The sequence below is a fragment of the Xyrauchen texanus genome, chromosome 19, assembly GCF_025860055.1.
Source record: "Xyrauchen texanus isolate HMW12.3.18 chromosome 19, RBS_HiC_50CHRs, whole genome shotgun sequence".
In the NCBI taxonomy this organism is placed as follows: domain Eukaryota; kingdom Metazoa; phylum Chordata; class Actinopteri; order Cypriniformes; family Catostomidae; genus Xyrauchen; species Xyrauchen texanus.
In genome coordinates this window covers 43,114,978-43,129,231 of record NC_068294.1, presented here as the reverse complement: position 1 = coordinate 43,129,231, position 14,254 = coordinate 43,114,978, and the positions used below count along the sequence as shown (strand labels likewise).

At 40.1% G+C, this 14,254-nt stretch overlaps 2 protein-coding genes across 2 annotated transcripts; both read left to right on the top strand.

Moving 5' to 3' along the window:
• Positions 1-1,911: 1,911 nt before the first annotated feature.
• LOC127659822 (protocadherin gamma-A12-like) lies at positions 1,912-14,200 on the top strand. Its single transcript, XM_052149769.1, has 3 exons — positions 1,912-3,740; positions 11,142-11,786; positions 14,192-14,200. The coding sequence occupies exons 1-3, from the start codon at positions 1,989-1,991 to the stop codon at positions 14,198-14,200; spliced, it is 2,406 nt and encodes an 801-aa protein (XP_052005729.1). The 5' UTR covers positions 1,912-1,988.
• LOC127659520 (protocadherin beta-15-like) lies at positions 5,691-11,091 on the top strand. Its single transcript, XM_052149378.1, has 3 exons — positions 5,691-8,141; positions 9,717-11,015; positions 11,080-11,091. The coding sequence occupies exons 1-3, from the start codon at positions 5,766-5,768 to the stop codon at positions 11,089-11,091; spliced, it is 3,687 nt and encodes a 1,228-aa protein (XP_052005338.1). The 5' UTR covers positions 5,691-5,765.
• Positions 14,201-14,254: the final 54 nt, after the last annotated feature.

Here is a 14,254-nt window from a genome sequence, read left to right as displayed (position 1 = left end):
TGATCTCTGGAGTTCAACCAGAGTGACCATCTGGTTCTTTGACAGCTCTTGTACCAAGTCCTGATTGTTCCAAACTTTCATTTAAAGAATTATGGAGGCCACTGTGCTCTTGAGAACCTTCAATGCAGCCTAATGTTTTTGTAGCCTTCCCCAGATCTGTGCCTCGACACAATCCTGTCTCTGAGCTCTGCAGGCAGTTCCTTTGACCTCATGGCTTGGTTTTTGCTCTGATATGCATTTTCAGCTGTGAGACCATATATAGACAGTTGTGTGCATTTCCAAATCATGTCCAATCAATTGAATTTGCCACAGGTGACTCATATCAAAGTGTAGAAACATCTAAAATATGATCCAGAGAAATGGGATGCACCTGAGCTACATTTCAAGTGATATAGTAAAGGGTCTGAATACTTAGCTCAATGTGATATTTCAGTTTTTCCTATTTAATACATTTTCAAAGTTATGAAAAATCATGTTTTTGCTTTGTTATTTAGGGGAATTGAGTGTAGATTGATGTGAACATTTTTTATAATAATTTAAAGAATTTTAGCAGATACTGCAACATAACAAAATGCTAAAAAAAATGAAGGGGTCTGAATACTTTCTGAATGGACTGTATGTGCAATGTACAAATCTGCCTGTGCTGAGACACACTCCACATCTCGCAGTAAGTGGGAAAAACGTAATTCCAATCTGACTCACTGCGCGCCGCTGCGGTGCTCCATCTGCCCCATTCGTCTCTCTCTATCCCTCCCTCTCACTCTCACACACACACACACATTTTGATCAAGGAGTCATGCTGCATTCAACATTATTATCATATATATATCAATATAGTGATGATGATTATTATTATTTAAAGTTGAATGGGTAGAAATTCTGGTCTATATAATTATTTAAAAAAAAATTTTTTTTTACATGTTATATTTTAAAAATAAATACATCAATCATATTAGTTTTATTAATGCTATTTTTAAACGTCCTTAGGTCATCGCTGACTGCTTGTGTATCTGAATGTTTAACTTTGTTAAAAGAAGAAGAAGAAAAGTAGAGACACATTAATTTGATAATTTCACCCGCTTTGACATCTCAGAATTAACTACGGGTCCCGGTTAGTAATCTTGCATTAATGCATCAGTTTAAGTTTTCCACTCTTTGCATATCGCTGTCCGTTGTGCTGAAAACTCCCCTGCAGGCTAAACATCAAGACTAAAATAAATCATTTAAAAATAAATAAAAACCCTGCAATGAATTCGAATTCGCTACAAAACGCTGAATATTATGATAAACTTCTGGGTTAACTGCATTCCTAATTTCTTTATTTGTGCTCATTTGGTTGAGTCAGAATGTCAGATATATTGTGTTTATTTGACTAAACGAGCATTTACTCCGTTTAATTCGGGATAGTTCACCCCAAAAAAAGTCTGTCATCATTTACTCACCCTCAAGTTGTTCCAACCCTGTACAAATGTCTTTGTTCTGCTGAACACAAAGGAAGATATTTTGAAGAATGTTTGTACACAAACAGTTGTGGGGCACCATTGGCTAACACAGTATATCATTTTTTTTCATACTATGGAAGTCAATGGTGCCCCACAACTTTCCGGTTACAAACATTCTTCAAAATACCTACTGTGTTCAGCAGAACAAAGAAATTTGTACAGGTTTGGAACAACTTGAGAGTGAGTAAATGATGACAGAATTTTCATTTTTTGGGTGAATTTGTCTCTTGTTAAATTTAGCTGTAGTTTCGATATTGAACACGCAGCGTCGCTGTTTTTCCACAAATAAAGCATGTATAGACCCTCCCGTATACCCCCCCCCCCCCCACAGTGACGCAAACAGCCGTGTCATAGCGCTACGTTTTGTGTGCTTTCTATGTAGATTAATGCTGCAACGCCAGAACTGTTTAACAGTGTTTTGTTTTTGATTGAGCTATTATTAGGTATTATTGCAAATATCGACATACGATACATCAACATTTTATTATGTGTCCTACGAGATCAACGGTGAAATGCTTTGTGCCAATGGCCATCCTCAGTTTCCATCTTTGTCTCTGCGACCTCCGCTATTCCATCCCGGAGGAGATGCGACGAGGATCTACCGTCGGAAAGATTCATCAGGATTTAGGAACGGACTCGAAAACTCTGGCATCTCGCAAACCTCGTTTGGATTTTGAGAGCAGTAAACGATACTGCGACATCAACCCGCAAACCGGAGAGCTCATTGTAAATGAGAGGATCGACCGGGAGGCTTTGTGCGGTCAAAAACCTTCCTGCGCCATTCATTTTGATTTCTTCCTCGAGAACCCTTTAGAACTGCACCGAGTGACGTTGGAAATACAGGACATAAACGACAACGCTCCAAAATTTAGAAATGAAGCCATTGATTTGGAGATTCACGAGTCTGCGGATAAAGGCGCTCGCTTTTCTTTGGACGAAGCTTATGATCCGGATTCTGGTGCTTACAGTGTGCAGAGCTACACCCTGTCTACCAATGAACATTTTGTTCTGTCCGTTCAAACGGCTGCTAATCGCGGTAAAATCCCTGAAATTGTGTTGGAAAAAGAGCTCGACCGGGAGAAGCAGGACCGCGTATCTCTGATTTTGACTGCCTACGACGGAGGCTCTCCACAGAGGACTGGCACGGTGCGTGTGAACATCCGCGTTTTAGATGCAAACGACAATGTCCCTGTTTTTTCGCAGCCTGTCTATGAGGTGAGTCTCCCTGAAAACGTCCAGTTAGAGACCGTGGTAGTCAAAGTCAGTGCCAGTGATGCAGACGAGGGAGCGAATGGGGATGTGACGTATGAATTTAGTTACCTATCCATCGACGCTGAAAACCTATTTGCGATTGATCAGGAAACGGGTGAGATTAAAGTTAAAGGAGAGATCGATTATGAAGAGTCTTCCTCATTTGAGCTCCGGATAAGAGCTAAAGACGGAGCAGGGCAGGCAACATCCTGCACAGTTCTTATTAACGTTGTGGATGTGAACGACAACGCTCCAGTGATTATAATTAAATCTTTGAACACACCTGTGCCCGAGAACCTGCCCTCTGGCTCAGAAATTGGCATCATATATGTTCAAGATAGAGACTCTGCATCTAACGGTGATATTAGATGTGTCATAAAAAAGAAAACACCGTTGAAATTAGTCCAATCTGTCAAGAATCACTTTTCACTGGTTACTACAACCGAGCTGGATCGTGAGACACAGGCAGAGTACAACATCTCCTTGACTGCGACGGACGGAGGTTCCCCGCCTCTCCAGTCTTCCAAAACTTTTCAGCTAAGTGTGGCCGACTGGAATGACAACGCGCCTGTGTTTGAAAAACAGTTATATAGTGCTCACGTTGCAGAAACCAATTCGCCTGGTATGCCTCTTTTATCAGTCACGGCACAAAACCCGGACTGGAGACAGAATGGCACTGTAGTTTATTCTCTGTTGCCCTCTGATGTCAATGGCGCACCGGTGTCCTCCTTTTTATCCATTAACGGAGACACCGGGGTCCTTCATGCCGTGAGGTCGTTTGATTACGAGCAGATGAGAAGTTTCAAAGTGCTCGTGTTAGCCAGAGACAACGGGTCTCCTCCTCTGAGCAGTAACGTGACCGTGAGTGTCTTCATAACGGATGAGAATGACAACTCCCCTCAGATATTATACCCCTCTCCGGAAGGGAACTCCTTGATGACCGAGATGGTCCCCAAAGCTGCGCAGGCGGGCTCCCTGGTCTCCAAGGTGATCGCCGTGGACGCGGATTCTGGACAGAACGCGTGGCTCTCGTATCACATTATTAAAGCGACTGATCCGGGACTTTTCACTATCGGTGTCCACAGCGGAGAGATCAGGACGCAGCGAGACATTTCTGAATCTGACAGCATGAAACAGAACCTGATTGTCTCCGTGAGAGATAACGGACAGTCCTCTCTCTCAGCCACGTGCGCATTGTATTTACTGGTATCAGATAACTTGGCTGAAGTTCCAGAACTGAAAGACATGTCTCATGACGAGAGCAGCTCCAAACTGACGTTTTATTTGATCATCGCGCTGGTGTCCGTTTCCACTTTCTTCCTCACCTTCATCATCATCATCCTGGCCATGAGGTTTTGTCGCAGGAGAAAGCCCAGACTGTTGTTTGATGGAGCTGTAGCCATTCCCAGCGCGTATCTCCCTCCAAATTACGCAGACGTGGAGGGCGCGGGAACTATCCGCAGCACTTACAATCATGACGCATATCTGACCACGGGCTCGCGCACTAGTGACTTCAAGTTCATCAGATCTTATAATGAGGGCACGCTGACCTCTGACCTGACTCTGAAAAAGACTCCGTCCTCTGTGGATGATCTTGAAGGACTTGACGCAGAAATTGGTGATTCTTTCCAGGTAGGATGCATGATTCCTTTCTTTTTGCATATTTGAAAGTACAGAGGTTTTATCAAATGCTTTCTTTCAAAAATTTAATAAAACATATTAATGCTTGTTTAATTTGAGACATTCAATGACTAACTCGTGCGTTTGATTCAGACAGAATAAAGTGAGGTATGTATATATATATATATATATAACGTGCGCTGCACAGCATTTCTGTTTGACAAATAACTGTGCAATGCATTTATTACGGACAGTATTTCTGTGTATTATGTTTTGCACAACGAGAGACTATGACGCCACTATTCAACAACGATATATTAATTTTTTATATTATTATTTATAGGGGCGGGGGGGGGGGGGCAACTTACAGTAACTTCTGTGTTTGTAAATAGGCGCGAAACAAACGAAATGCGTCTTTTTCTATTATAATTTCTTTAGACATAAACTGATAAATATTTGCCAGTAAGTTGTTGTAAAATAATTTAAAGTCTGACATACTGACTCTTCGTGCTCCGTGCTTCGTGCTTGTTCATTTTTGCTTTTATTCACTCTTTACCCCAGTTCCACCAAGCATTTTGAATAATTTTCGTCTTCATAAAGGCTATTTTTTGCATTGATTGAAAAATAATTTTCACTGAATCAAAATGTTTATTACTTTTTTTTACATGTGTATATAACTCTCATCGACTTATTGTTAATATTGAATAATTTTGGAAAGTTTATATTTTTCACGTCAGTAGCTTTCACAAGACATTTTTGTTTGTTTGTTTTTCAGAGCCAATGCAGTTAATATAAGAGATTAAATTGTAGTTATCCATTTAGTTCATTAGAACTATAAAATATATTTCACTAACGTTTGAAAACCAGAAAGTGTTCAGATACTTTTTGTCGTCATCAGATCTCTTGAATCTTTAGGGAATTGTTCTTATCGCTGTCCGTGGTGCTGCACATACTGTTTCTGTCTTCTTCGGGTATTTGCTCGTATATGCAGCTCTGGAATGAGCCATGGGTTTTTATTTATTTAGTTTCAATTACATTATAATTAATTGTGCTATTTGTATTATTTATTCTGCTTCGAAGACTTTAACTTTGCGAAGTAATTGCATTTTACGAATTGTTATGCAGTTCCATCATTCAACTCCTAGTGTCGCTGTTCACCAGTAAAATCGTTGTTTCATGCGGTAATTTACCCCACCCTGATCATGATGTCATGTGCAGAGCTTTCATCTGGCCTCTTTATGGGATCCGTCTACTGTGACTGACTCTGATCGCTTGTATTTATCATTCATTTTACAAGTTCAGTATTACACGTGCGTCTATGTGTGGATATTTTGGTTTATTTTTGAGACTTCTCTTCATTTGGATTTCACATTCTTTAGCGTTACTCGGAAAATGTTTGGCCCTTTGTTCTTCGTGCTTATGGCGCACAGCGCTTATGGAGACGTGAGTTATTCTTTTCCGGAGGAGATGAAACGCGGATCTGTGATTGGAAATATAGCGAAGGATCTCGGGCTCGATGTGAACAGACTATCATCTCGAAAGGCTCGTATTGATACTGAAGGAAACAGAAAACGATACTGTGATATTAATCTGAATACTGGAGAACTGATCGTAGCGGAGAGGATCGACAGAGAAAGTCTTTGTGGAAAGAAATCTTCATGCGTTATAAAACAGGAGCTCGTGCTGGAAAATCCTTTAGAGCTGCATCGCATCATTCTTAATATTGAGGATATAAATGATAATTCACCACAGTTTAAAGAAAATATAATCAGATTTGAAATACGGGAATCAGCAGACAAAGGATCTCGTTATTTATTAGATGAGGCCCATGATGCGGATATTGGTGTGAATTCAGTGCAGTCATATACATTACAAAACAATGAACACTTTATTCTGAGTGTCCTTACGCGGACAAATGGAAGAAAATATGGAGAGCTCGTTTTGAATAAAGAATTGGATCGTGAGCAGCAAAAAGAGGTGACTTTAATTGTCTCTGCGGTTGATGGCGGGACTCCACCGAGATCAGGTACTGTAGCCATACACGTCACTGTACTGGATGCTAATGATAATGCTCCAGTCTTTAGTCAGGCCGTCTATAAAGTCAGTCTGCCTGAAAATTCTCCTGTAGATACTGTAGTGGTTACTGTGAGCGCTACTGATGCTGACGAGGGACAAAATGGAGAAGTGACATATGCTTTTGGGCATTTATCAGAACATTTTCTTGAAATATTTTCTCTCGATGCAGTTTCTGGTGAGATTAAATTAACAGGATTTATTGATTATGAGGAGGAGAGTTCAATAGAACTGCCAATTCAAGCAAAAGATGGTCAAGGATTAGCGAGTCATTCAACTGTATTAATTGATGTTGTTGATGTCAATGATAACGCCCCTATAATAATACTGAAATCACTGAATAGTCCAATTCCCGAGAACGCGTCACCCGGTACTGAGGTTGGCATCATTAATGTGCAGGACAGAGACTCTGAGAATAACGGACAGGTGCGCTGCTCCATTCAGCAAAACGTCCCATTTAAACTCGTCCCTTCAATCAAAAATTACTATTCTCTGGTGACCACAGGTGAATTAGACCGCGAGCTGGTGTCTGATTATAACATCACAATTACTGCTACTGATGAGGGCTCTCCACCTTTATCTTCCACTAAGAATATTCACTTCACTGTAGCTGACGTGAATGATAACCCACCTGTATTTGAGGAGCAGAATTACAGAGCTAATGTGCAAGAAAATAACAAACCGGGCTCCTCTATTTGTTCAGTATCAGCTACAGACCCGGACTGGAGACAGAATGGCACTGTAGTTTATTCTCTGTTGCCCTCTGATGTTAATGGCGCACCGGTGTCCTCCTTTTTATCCATTAACGGAGACACCGGGGTCCTTCATGCCGTGAGGTCGTTTGATTACGAGCAGTTGAGAAGTTTCCAAGTGCTCGTGTTAGCCAGAGACAACGGGTCTCCTCCTCTGAGCAGTAACGTGACCGTGAGTGTCTTCATAACGGATGAGAATGACAACTCCCCTCAGATATTATACCCCTCTCCGGAAGGGAACTCCTTGATGACCGAGATGGTCCCCAAAGCTGCGCAGGCGGGCTCCCTGGTCTCCAAGGTGATCGCCGTGGACGCGGATTCTGGACAGAACGCGTGGCTCTCGTATCACATTATTAAAGCGACTGATCCGGGACTTTTCACTATCGGTGTCCACAGCGGAGAGATCAGGACGCAGCGGGACATTTCTGAATCTGACAGCATGAAACAGAACCTGATTGTCTCCGTGAGAGATAACGGACAGTCCTCTCTCTCAGCCACGTGCGCATTGTATTTACTGATATCAGATAACTTGGCTGAAGTTCCTGAACTGAAAGACATGTCTCATGACGAGAGCAGCTCCAAACTGACGTTTTATTTGATCATCGCGCTGGTGTCCGTTTCCACTTTCTTCCTCACCTTCATCATCATCATCCTGGCCGTGAGGTTTTGTCGCAGGAGAAAGCCCAGACTGTTGTTTGATGGAGCTGTAGCCATTCCCAGCGCGTATCTCCCTCCAAATTACGCAGACGTGGAGGGCGCGGGAACTATCCGCAGCACTTACAATTATGACGCATATCTGACCACGGGCTCGCGCACTAGTGACTTCAAGTCCATCAGATCTTATAATGAGGGCACGCTGACCTCTGACCTGACTCTGAAAAAGACTCCGTCCTCTGTGGATGATCTTGAAGGGCTTGAGGCAGAAATTGATGATTCGTTTCAGGTAGGATTAATTTAGTTTTTCATTATTTGTGGTATAGTTGGCTTTGATTTGAAATATGTTTTTCTCCTTATTTCCCTTGTAATATAGAGAGACTCTTTTCATTGCAATTTGAAAAAATTTTCATCAATGAGAGACTTGTCAGGCTAATTTGATTCTTTTTTAATTATTATTTTATTTTATATTTCGTATTTTCCATTCTATTAAATGTTTTGCTGAAATAAATCTTGAATTAATTCGTTTGTTTTCACGACTTTGAATCATGTCACATTTATCACTTACATGCTTTTATTCTCAGCTTTATTTATTTCTTTGTTGCATTGTTTGATGTCTGGCTGTTACTTTTAATTACAATAATATAAAAAAAATTATAAAGAAGAAGGAGAATATGGATTAACTTCTTAATGCTTCTTTAGTTTTGTTGTTTTCAAAATTATGTTTTATCATCCAATAAGTTATTTTGAAGCATTGTTTATTAAATAAATAACTTCATATATTTGTATTATGCTTAAATACAAACTATCGCATCAAGTCTGTGGTCTGTCTGGCCTAATTTATATTTATAACAGAATTTATAACATTTATTTGATTATATCATTAGTTGAATGGTTTTGCATTTCTCTCATGCATGTTGTTAACATGGAATTAATTTATGAAGGATATTAAATGATCTTGTCAATGAGTTTTACTTGACCACAAGATGTTTTTAAAGTAAATCCTTTCTCATATATGGAATGAATAATATTGTGCGTGTTGCTGTCCGTGGTGCTGAATTGACAGTGTTGCGGGCTTGTTTAGGTATTGGCTCTTACATACTGCACATCTTTACACAGCCATGTTTGTTTGTGAAACTACATAATAATAAATTGTGTTCTTGTGCTTTTTATTCTCTGCAAAGTACATTGTAAAAGACTTTATATTGATAATTAATTGAAAGAATATCAAACTGAATTCAACTCAAGTTGACTTTACACATGCTGTCAGATTTATGAATGTTATGCAGTTTCTTCATTTAACTCACAGTGTCGCTGTTCACCGGTAAAATCTTTGGATTTTATAATGAATTTTCCTCCACCCTGTTCATGATGTCATATGCAGGATTTTAAGCTCACATCATTGTGGAAAAGCGTCGACTGTTAGGCGGTCACATTTTGCATTTCTGTCTCATTTTCCAAGTTCAGATTAAAATTATATTTTCTTTCACATTTTGATCTTTAACGGTTTAAACACTTTTGAATATGGATTTTAAATGCTTCTGGGTTGCTTATGAGATGTTTTGCCTTTTGTTCTTCGTGCTTATGGCGCACAGCGCTTATGGAGACGTGAGTTATTCTTTTCCGGAGGAGATGAAACGCGGATCTGTGATTGGAAATATAGCGAAGGATCTCGGGCTCGATGTGAATCAAATATCATCTCGAAAGGCTCGAATTGATACTGAAGGTAACAGAAAACGATATTGTGATATTAATCTGAATACTGGAGAACTGATCGTAGCGGAGAGGATCGACAGAGAAAGTCTTTGTGGAAAGAAATCTTCATGCGTTATAAAACAGGAGCTCGTGCTGGAAAATCATTTAGAGCTGCATCGACTTCATTCTCAACATTGAGGATATAAATGATAATTCACCAGAGTTCACAGATAGTGTTATTAAATTTGAAATACGGGAATCAGCAGTCAAAGGATCTCGTTATTTATTAGATGAGGCCCATGATGCGGATATTGGTGTGAATTCAGTGCAGTCATATACATTACAAAACAATGAACACTTTATTCTGAGTGTCCTTACTGGGACAAATGGAAGAAAATGTGGAGAGCTGGTTCTTAATAAAGAATTGGATCGTGAGCAGCAAAAAGAGGTGAATTTAATTGTCACTGCGGTTGATGGCGGGACTCCACCGAGATCAGGTACTGTAGCCATACACGTCACTGTACTGGATGCTAATGATAATGCTCCAGTCTTTAGTCAGGCCGTCTATAAAGTCAGTCTGCCTGAAAATTCTCCTGTAGATACTGTAGTGGTTACTGTGAGCGCTACTGATGCTGACGAGGGACAAAACGGAGAAGTTATTTATGCTTTTGGGCATTTATCAGAAAGCTTGCGTGAATTATTTTCTCTAGATGCAGTTTCTGGTGAGATTAAATTAACAGCACTCATTGATTTTGAGGAGGAGAGTTCAATCGAACTGCCCATTCAAGCTAAAGATGGTCAAGGGCTAGCAGGTCGGTCCACTGTTTTAATATATGTTGTTGATGTCAATGATAACGCCCCTATAATAATACTTAAATCACTGAATAGTCCAATTCCCGAGAACGCGTCACCCGGTACAGAGGTTGGCATCATTAATGTGCAGGACAGAGACTCTGAGAATAACGGACAGGTGCGCTGCTCCATTCAGCAAAACGTCCCATTTAAACTCGTCCCTTCAATCAAAAATTACTATTCTCTGGTGACCACAGGTGAATTAGACCGCGAGCTGGTGTCTGATTATAACATCACAATTACTGCTACTGATGAGGGCTCTCCACCTTTATCTTCCACTAAGAATATTCACTTCACTGTAGCGGACGTGAATGATAACCCACATGTATTTGAGGAGCAGAATTACAGAGCTAATGTGCAAGAAAATAACAAACCGGGCTCCTCTATTTGTTCAGTATCAGCTACAGACCCGGACTGGAGACAAAATGGCACTGTAGTTTATTCTCTGTTGCCCTCTGATGTCAATGGCGCACCGGTGTCCTCCTTTTTATCCATTAACGGAGACACCGGGGTCCTTCATGCCGTGAGGTCGTTTGATTACGAGCAGTTGAGAAGTTTCAAAGTGCTCGTGTTAGCCAGAGACAACGGGTCTCCTCCTCTGAGCAGTAACGTGACCGTGAGTGTCTTCATAACGGATGAGAATGACAACTCCCCTCAGATATTATACCCCTCTCCGGAAGGGAACTCCTTGATGACCGAGATGGTGCCCAAAGCTGCACAGTCGGGCTCCCTGGTCTCCAAGGTGATCGCCGTGGACGCGGATTCTGGACAGAACGCGTGGCTCTCGTATCACATTATTAAAGCGACTGATCCGGGACTTTTCACTATCGGTGTCCACAGCGGAGAGATCAGGACGCAGCGGGACATTTCTGAATCTGACAGCATGAAACAGAACCTGATTGTCTCCGTGAGAGATAACGGACAGTCCTCTCTCTCAGCCACGTGCGCATTGTATTTACTGATATCAGATAACTTGGCTGAAGTTCCAGAACTGAAAGACATGTCTCATGACGAGAGCAGCTCCAAACTGACGTTTTATTTGATCATCGCGCTGGTGTCCGTTTCCACTTTCTTCCTCACCTTCATCATCATCATCCTGGCCGTGAGGTTTTGTCGCAGGAGAAAGCCCAGACTGTTGTTTGATGGAGCTGTAGCCATTCCCAGCGCGTATCTCCCTCCAAATTACGCAGACGTGGAGGGCGCGGGAACTCTCCGCAGCACTTACAATTATGACGCATATCTGACCACGGGCTCGCGCACTAGTGACTTCAAGTTCATCAGATCTTATAATGAGGGCACGCTGACCTCTGACCTGACTCTGAAAAAGACTCCGTCCTCTGTGGATGATCTTGAAGGACTTGAAGCAGAAATTGGTGATTCGCTTCAGGTAGGATTAATGATTCCTTTCTTTTTGCATAAATTCTGTTAAAATTACTTACATTTGAAATGTGTTTCCGTTTATGACCATCAAAATAATCTGCATTCATTCATATCTACATTAATAATTGTTTCCTATTGTAATTTTTCTTTTATCCTTCTTTCTAGTAAAACGGCTTAAATGTTACTTTTGCGTTTCCCCTTTATTTTACTCTTGCACTGCATTCATGCATGTACATTTTTTTGTCAAAAAACAAAAACCAAACAAAAACTGCTCGTCTTTTTTCATTGTGTCATTAATTAACGTTTTGAAAATGTTTGTGTGTGTCAGTGACTAGTCTTTTGTAGTAACCATATTTAAATGTTATTCTAGTAACACTCTACAATAATTTTCTATTAACACAAAGGTATCATGAATTAACAAACAATATATTTATATACAGTATTAATCTCGGTTTATACTAATTTATACATGCAGTATTGTTCATTGTCAATGCTGGGTGGCTTACTTGTGAATTGTAATTTATCCTACATTAAACCTGCTGAAGCTCATGCCTCCCCACCCACGGGCCTGACGTCACTTTGTTTACATTTCTTTAATTAATGTTTGGCTTATACACCTTCAATTTTGTATTATTATTAACAATAATAAAAATGTTAGTTCATACTACATTAATTCATTTTAACCTGTACAAATATTTGTTTTAAATGTTAATATCAACCAATTAAAATATCATGTTTTTATTGTGGTTCAACCATATACAGTTTGTTCAGTACACAGTGAAACGAGACAACGTTCCTCCAGGACCATGGTGCTACATATAAACAACATAGGACAAACACAGAACCACATGAGACTGCACAGACTAAATAACATACCTATATAAAGTGCACCTGCAAACAAGTATGGGACAGTACAATAAATTACTAAAAGGAACAGGACAGTAGGCACAGTGAGAGACAGTGAGAGACCAGTACACATTTGTAATGAATAGGGCAAAAAGATGACACTTTCTAAAAATGCCAAATGTAAACATAGTATGAAATAGTGATCTGTGGACATAGCAGTTATTGAGGTAGCAGCCAGGTAAAGTGACAATGAATTAAAGTGCAACTCTGGACATGTGCAAAAGTTGGTGTGTGTGTGTGTGTGTGTGTGTGTGTGTGTGTGTGTGTGTGTGTGTGTGTGTGTGTGTGTGTGTGTGTGTGTGTGTGTGTGTGTGTGTGTGTGTCAATCTGAGTATTGAGGAGTCTGATGGCTTGGGGGAAGAATTGTTACACAGTCTGGCCGTGAGGGCCCAAGTGCTTCGGTACCTCTTGCCAGACAGCAGGAGGGTGAAGAGTTTGTGTGAGGGGTGTGTGGGGTCGTCCACAATGCTGGTTGCTTTGCGGATGCCGCGTTTTGTGTAAATGTCTTGTTTTAGTATATGTACAAATAAACAGTATAATTAATGTTATAATGCAATCAATCAATTAACATTGAAATATTGTTATCAAATGTTAATGTATAAAACCTTGTAGTGAAATGTAACCTCAATTATTTTTACTGCAGTCAAGTTTACGTTGATACATTTAGTGTTTCTCAGTGTTTTTATTTATTTAGTTTCGTTTTGCGCGCGTGTGTGTGTGTGTGTGTGTGTGTGTGTGTGTTGTGAGCGTGTATTTATCACTTTGTGGGGACCAAATGTCCCCATAAGGATAGTAAAACCCGAAATCTTTGACCTTGTGGGGACATTTTGTTGGTCCCCATGAGGAAAACAGCTTATAAATCATACTAAACAATGTTTTATTGAAAATGTAAAAATGCAGAAAGTTTTCTGTGAGGGTTAGGTTTAGGGGTTGTGTTAGGTTTAGACGATAGAATCTATAGTTTGTACAGAATAAAAATCATTATGTCTATGGAAAGTCCTCATAATGATAGGTAGACCAACATGTGTGTGTGTGTGTGTGTGTGTGTGTGTGTGTGTGTGTGTGTGTGTGTGTGTGTGTGTGTGTGTGTGTGTGTGTGTGTGTTCTACATTGTTTTACTAAGGTTTTCATCACTTTTGGATTATAAACTTTGATAATGATGATTTTTTGAGAGATCTTTAAAATGTTTTTCTAAACGGACTTCATGACAAACCAAATAGGACCACACATTTTAAATCTGGGCTGTGCTTCATCTTAGAAAGTTATATAATTGTTTTCTTCAAAATATACATTTGATAAGTAAAGAGTTCATGAGTGAGGAACTGAACAAGTAGATTGCAGGATGGTATAAATGTTCAATCTGATAGAAGGTGTAATATGTTGGTTATGTTGTTGTTTCTTTTATTCTGGTGCTGTTTTGATACTATCTAATGTTAATCTGCATGCAGCCAGACTTTTGAGAGAAAGTTATAGAAAATGGAGTTTGTGCTTATTTTCCATTTGTAGAGAATGTGAAGCTCAATGCTGTTAATGTTAAATCACTTTGCAGTGAAGTCCAAGTTTCACCAT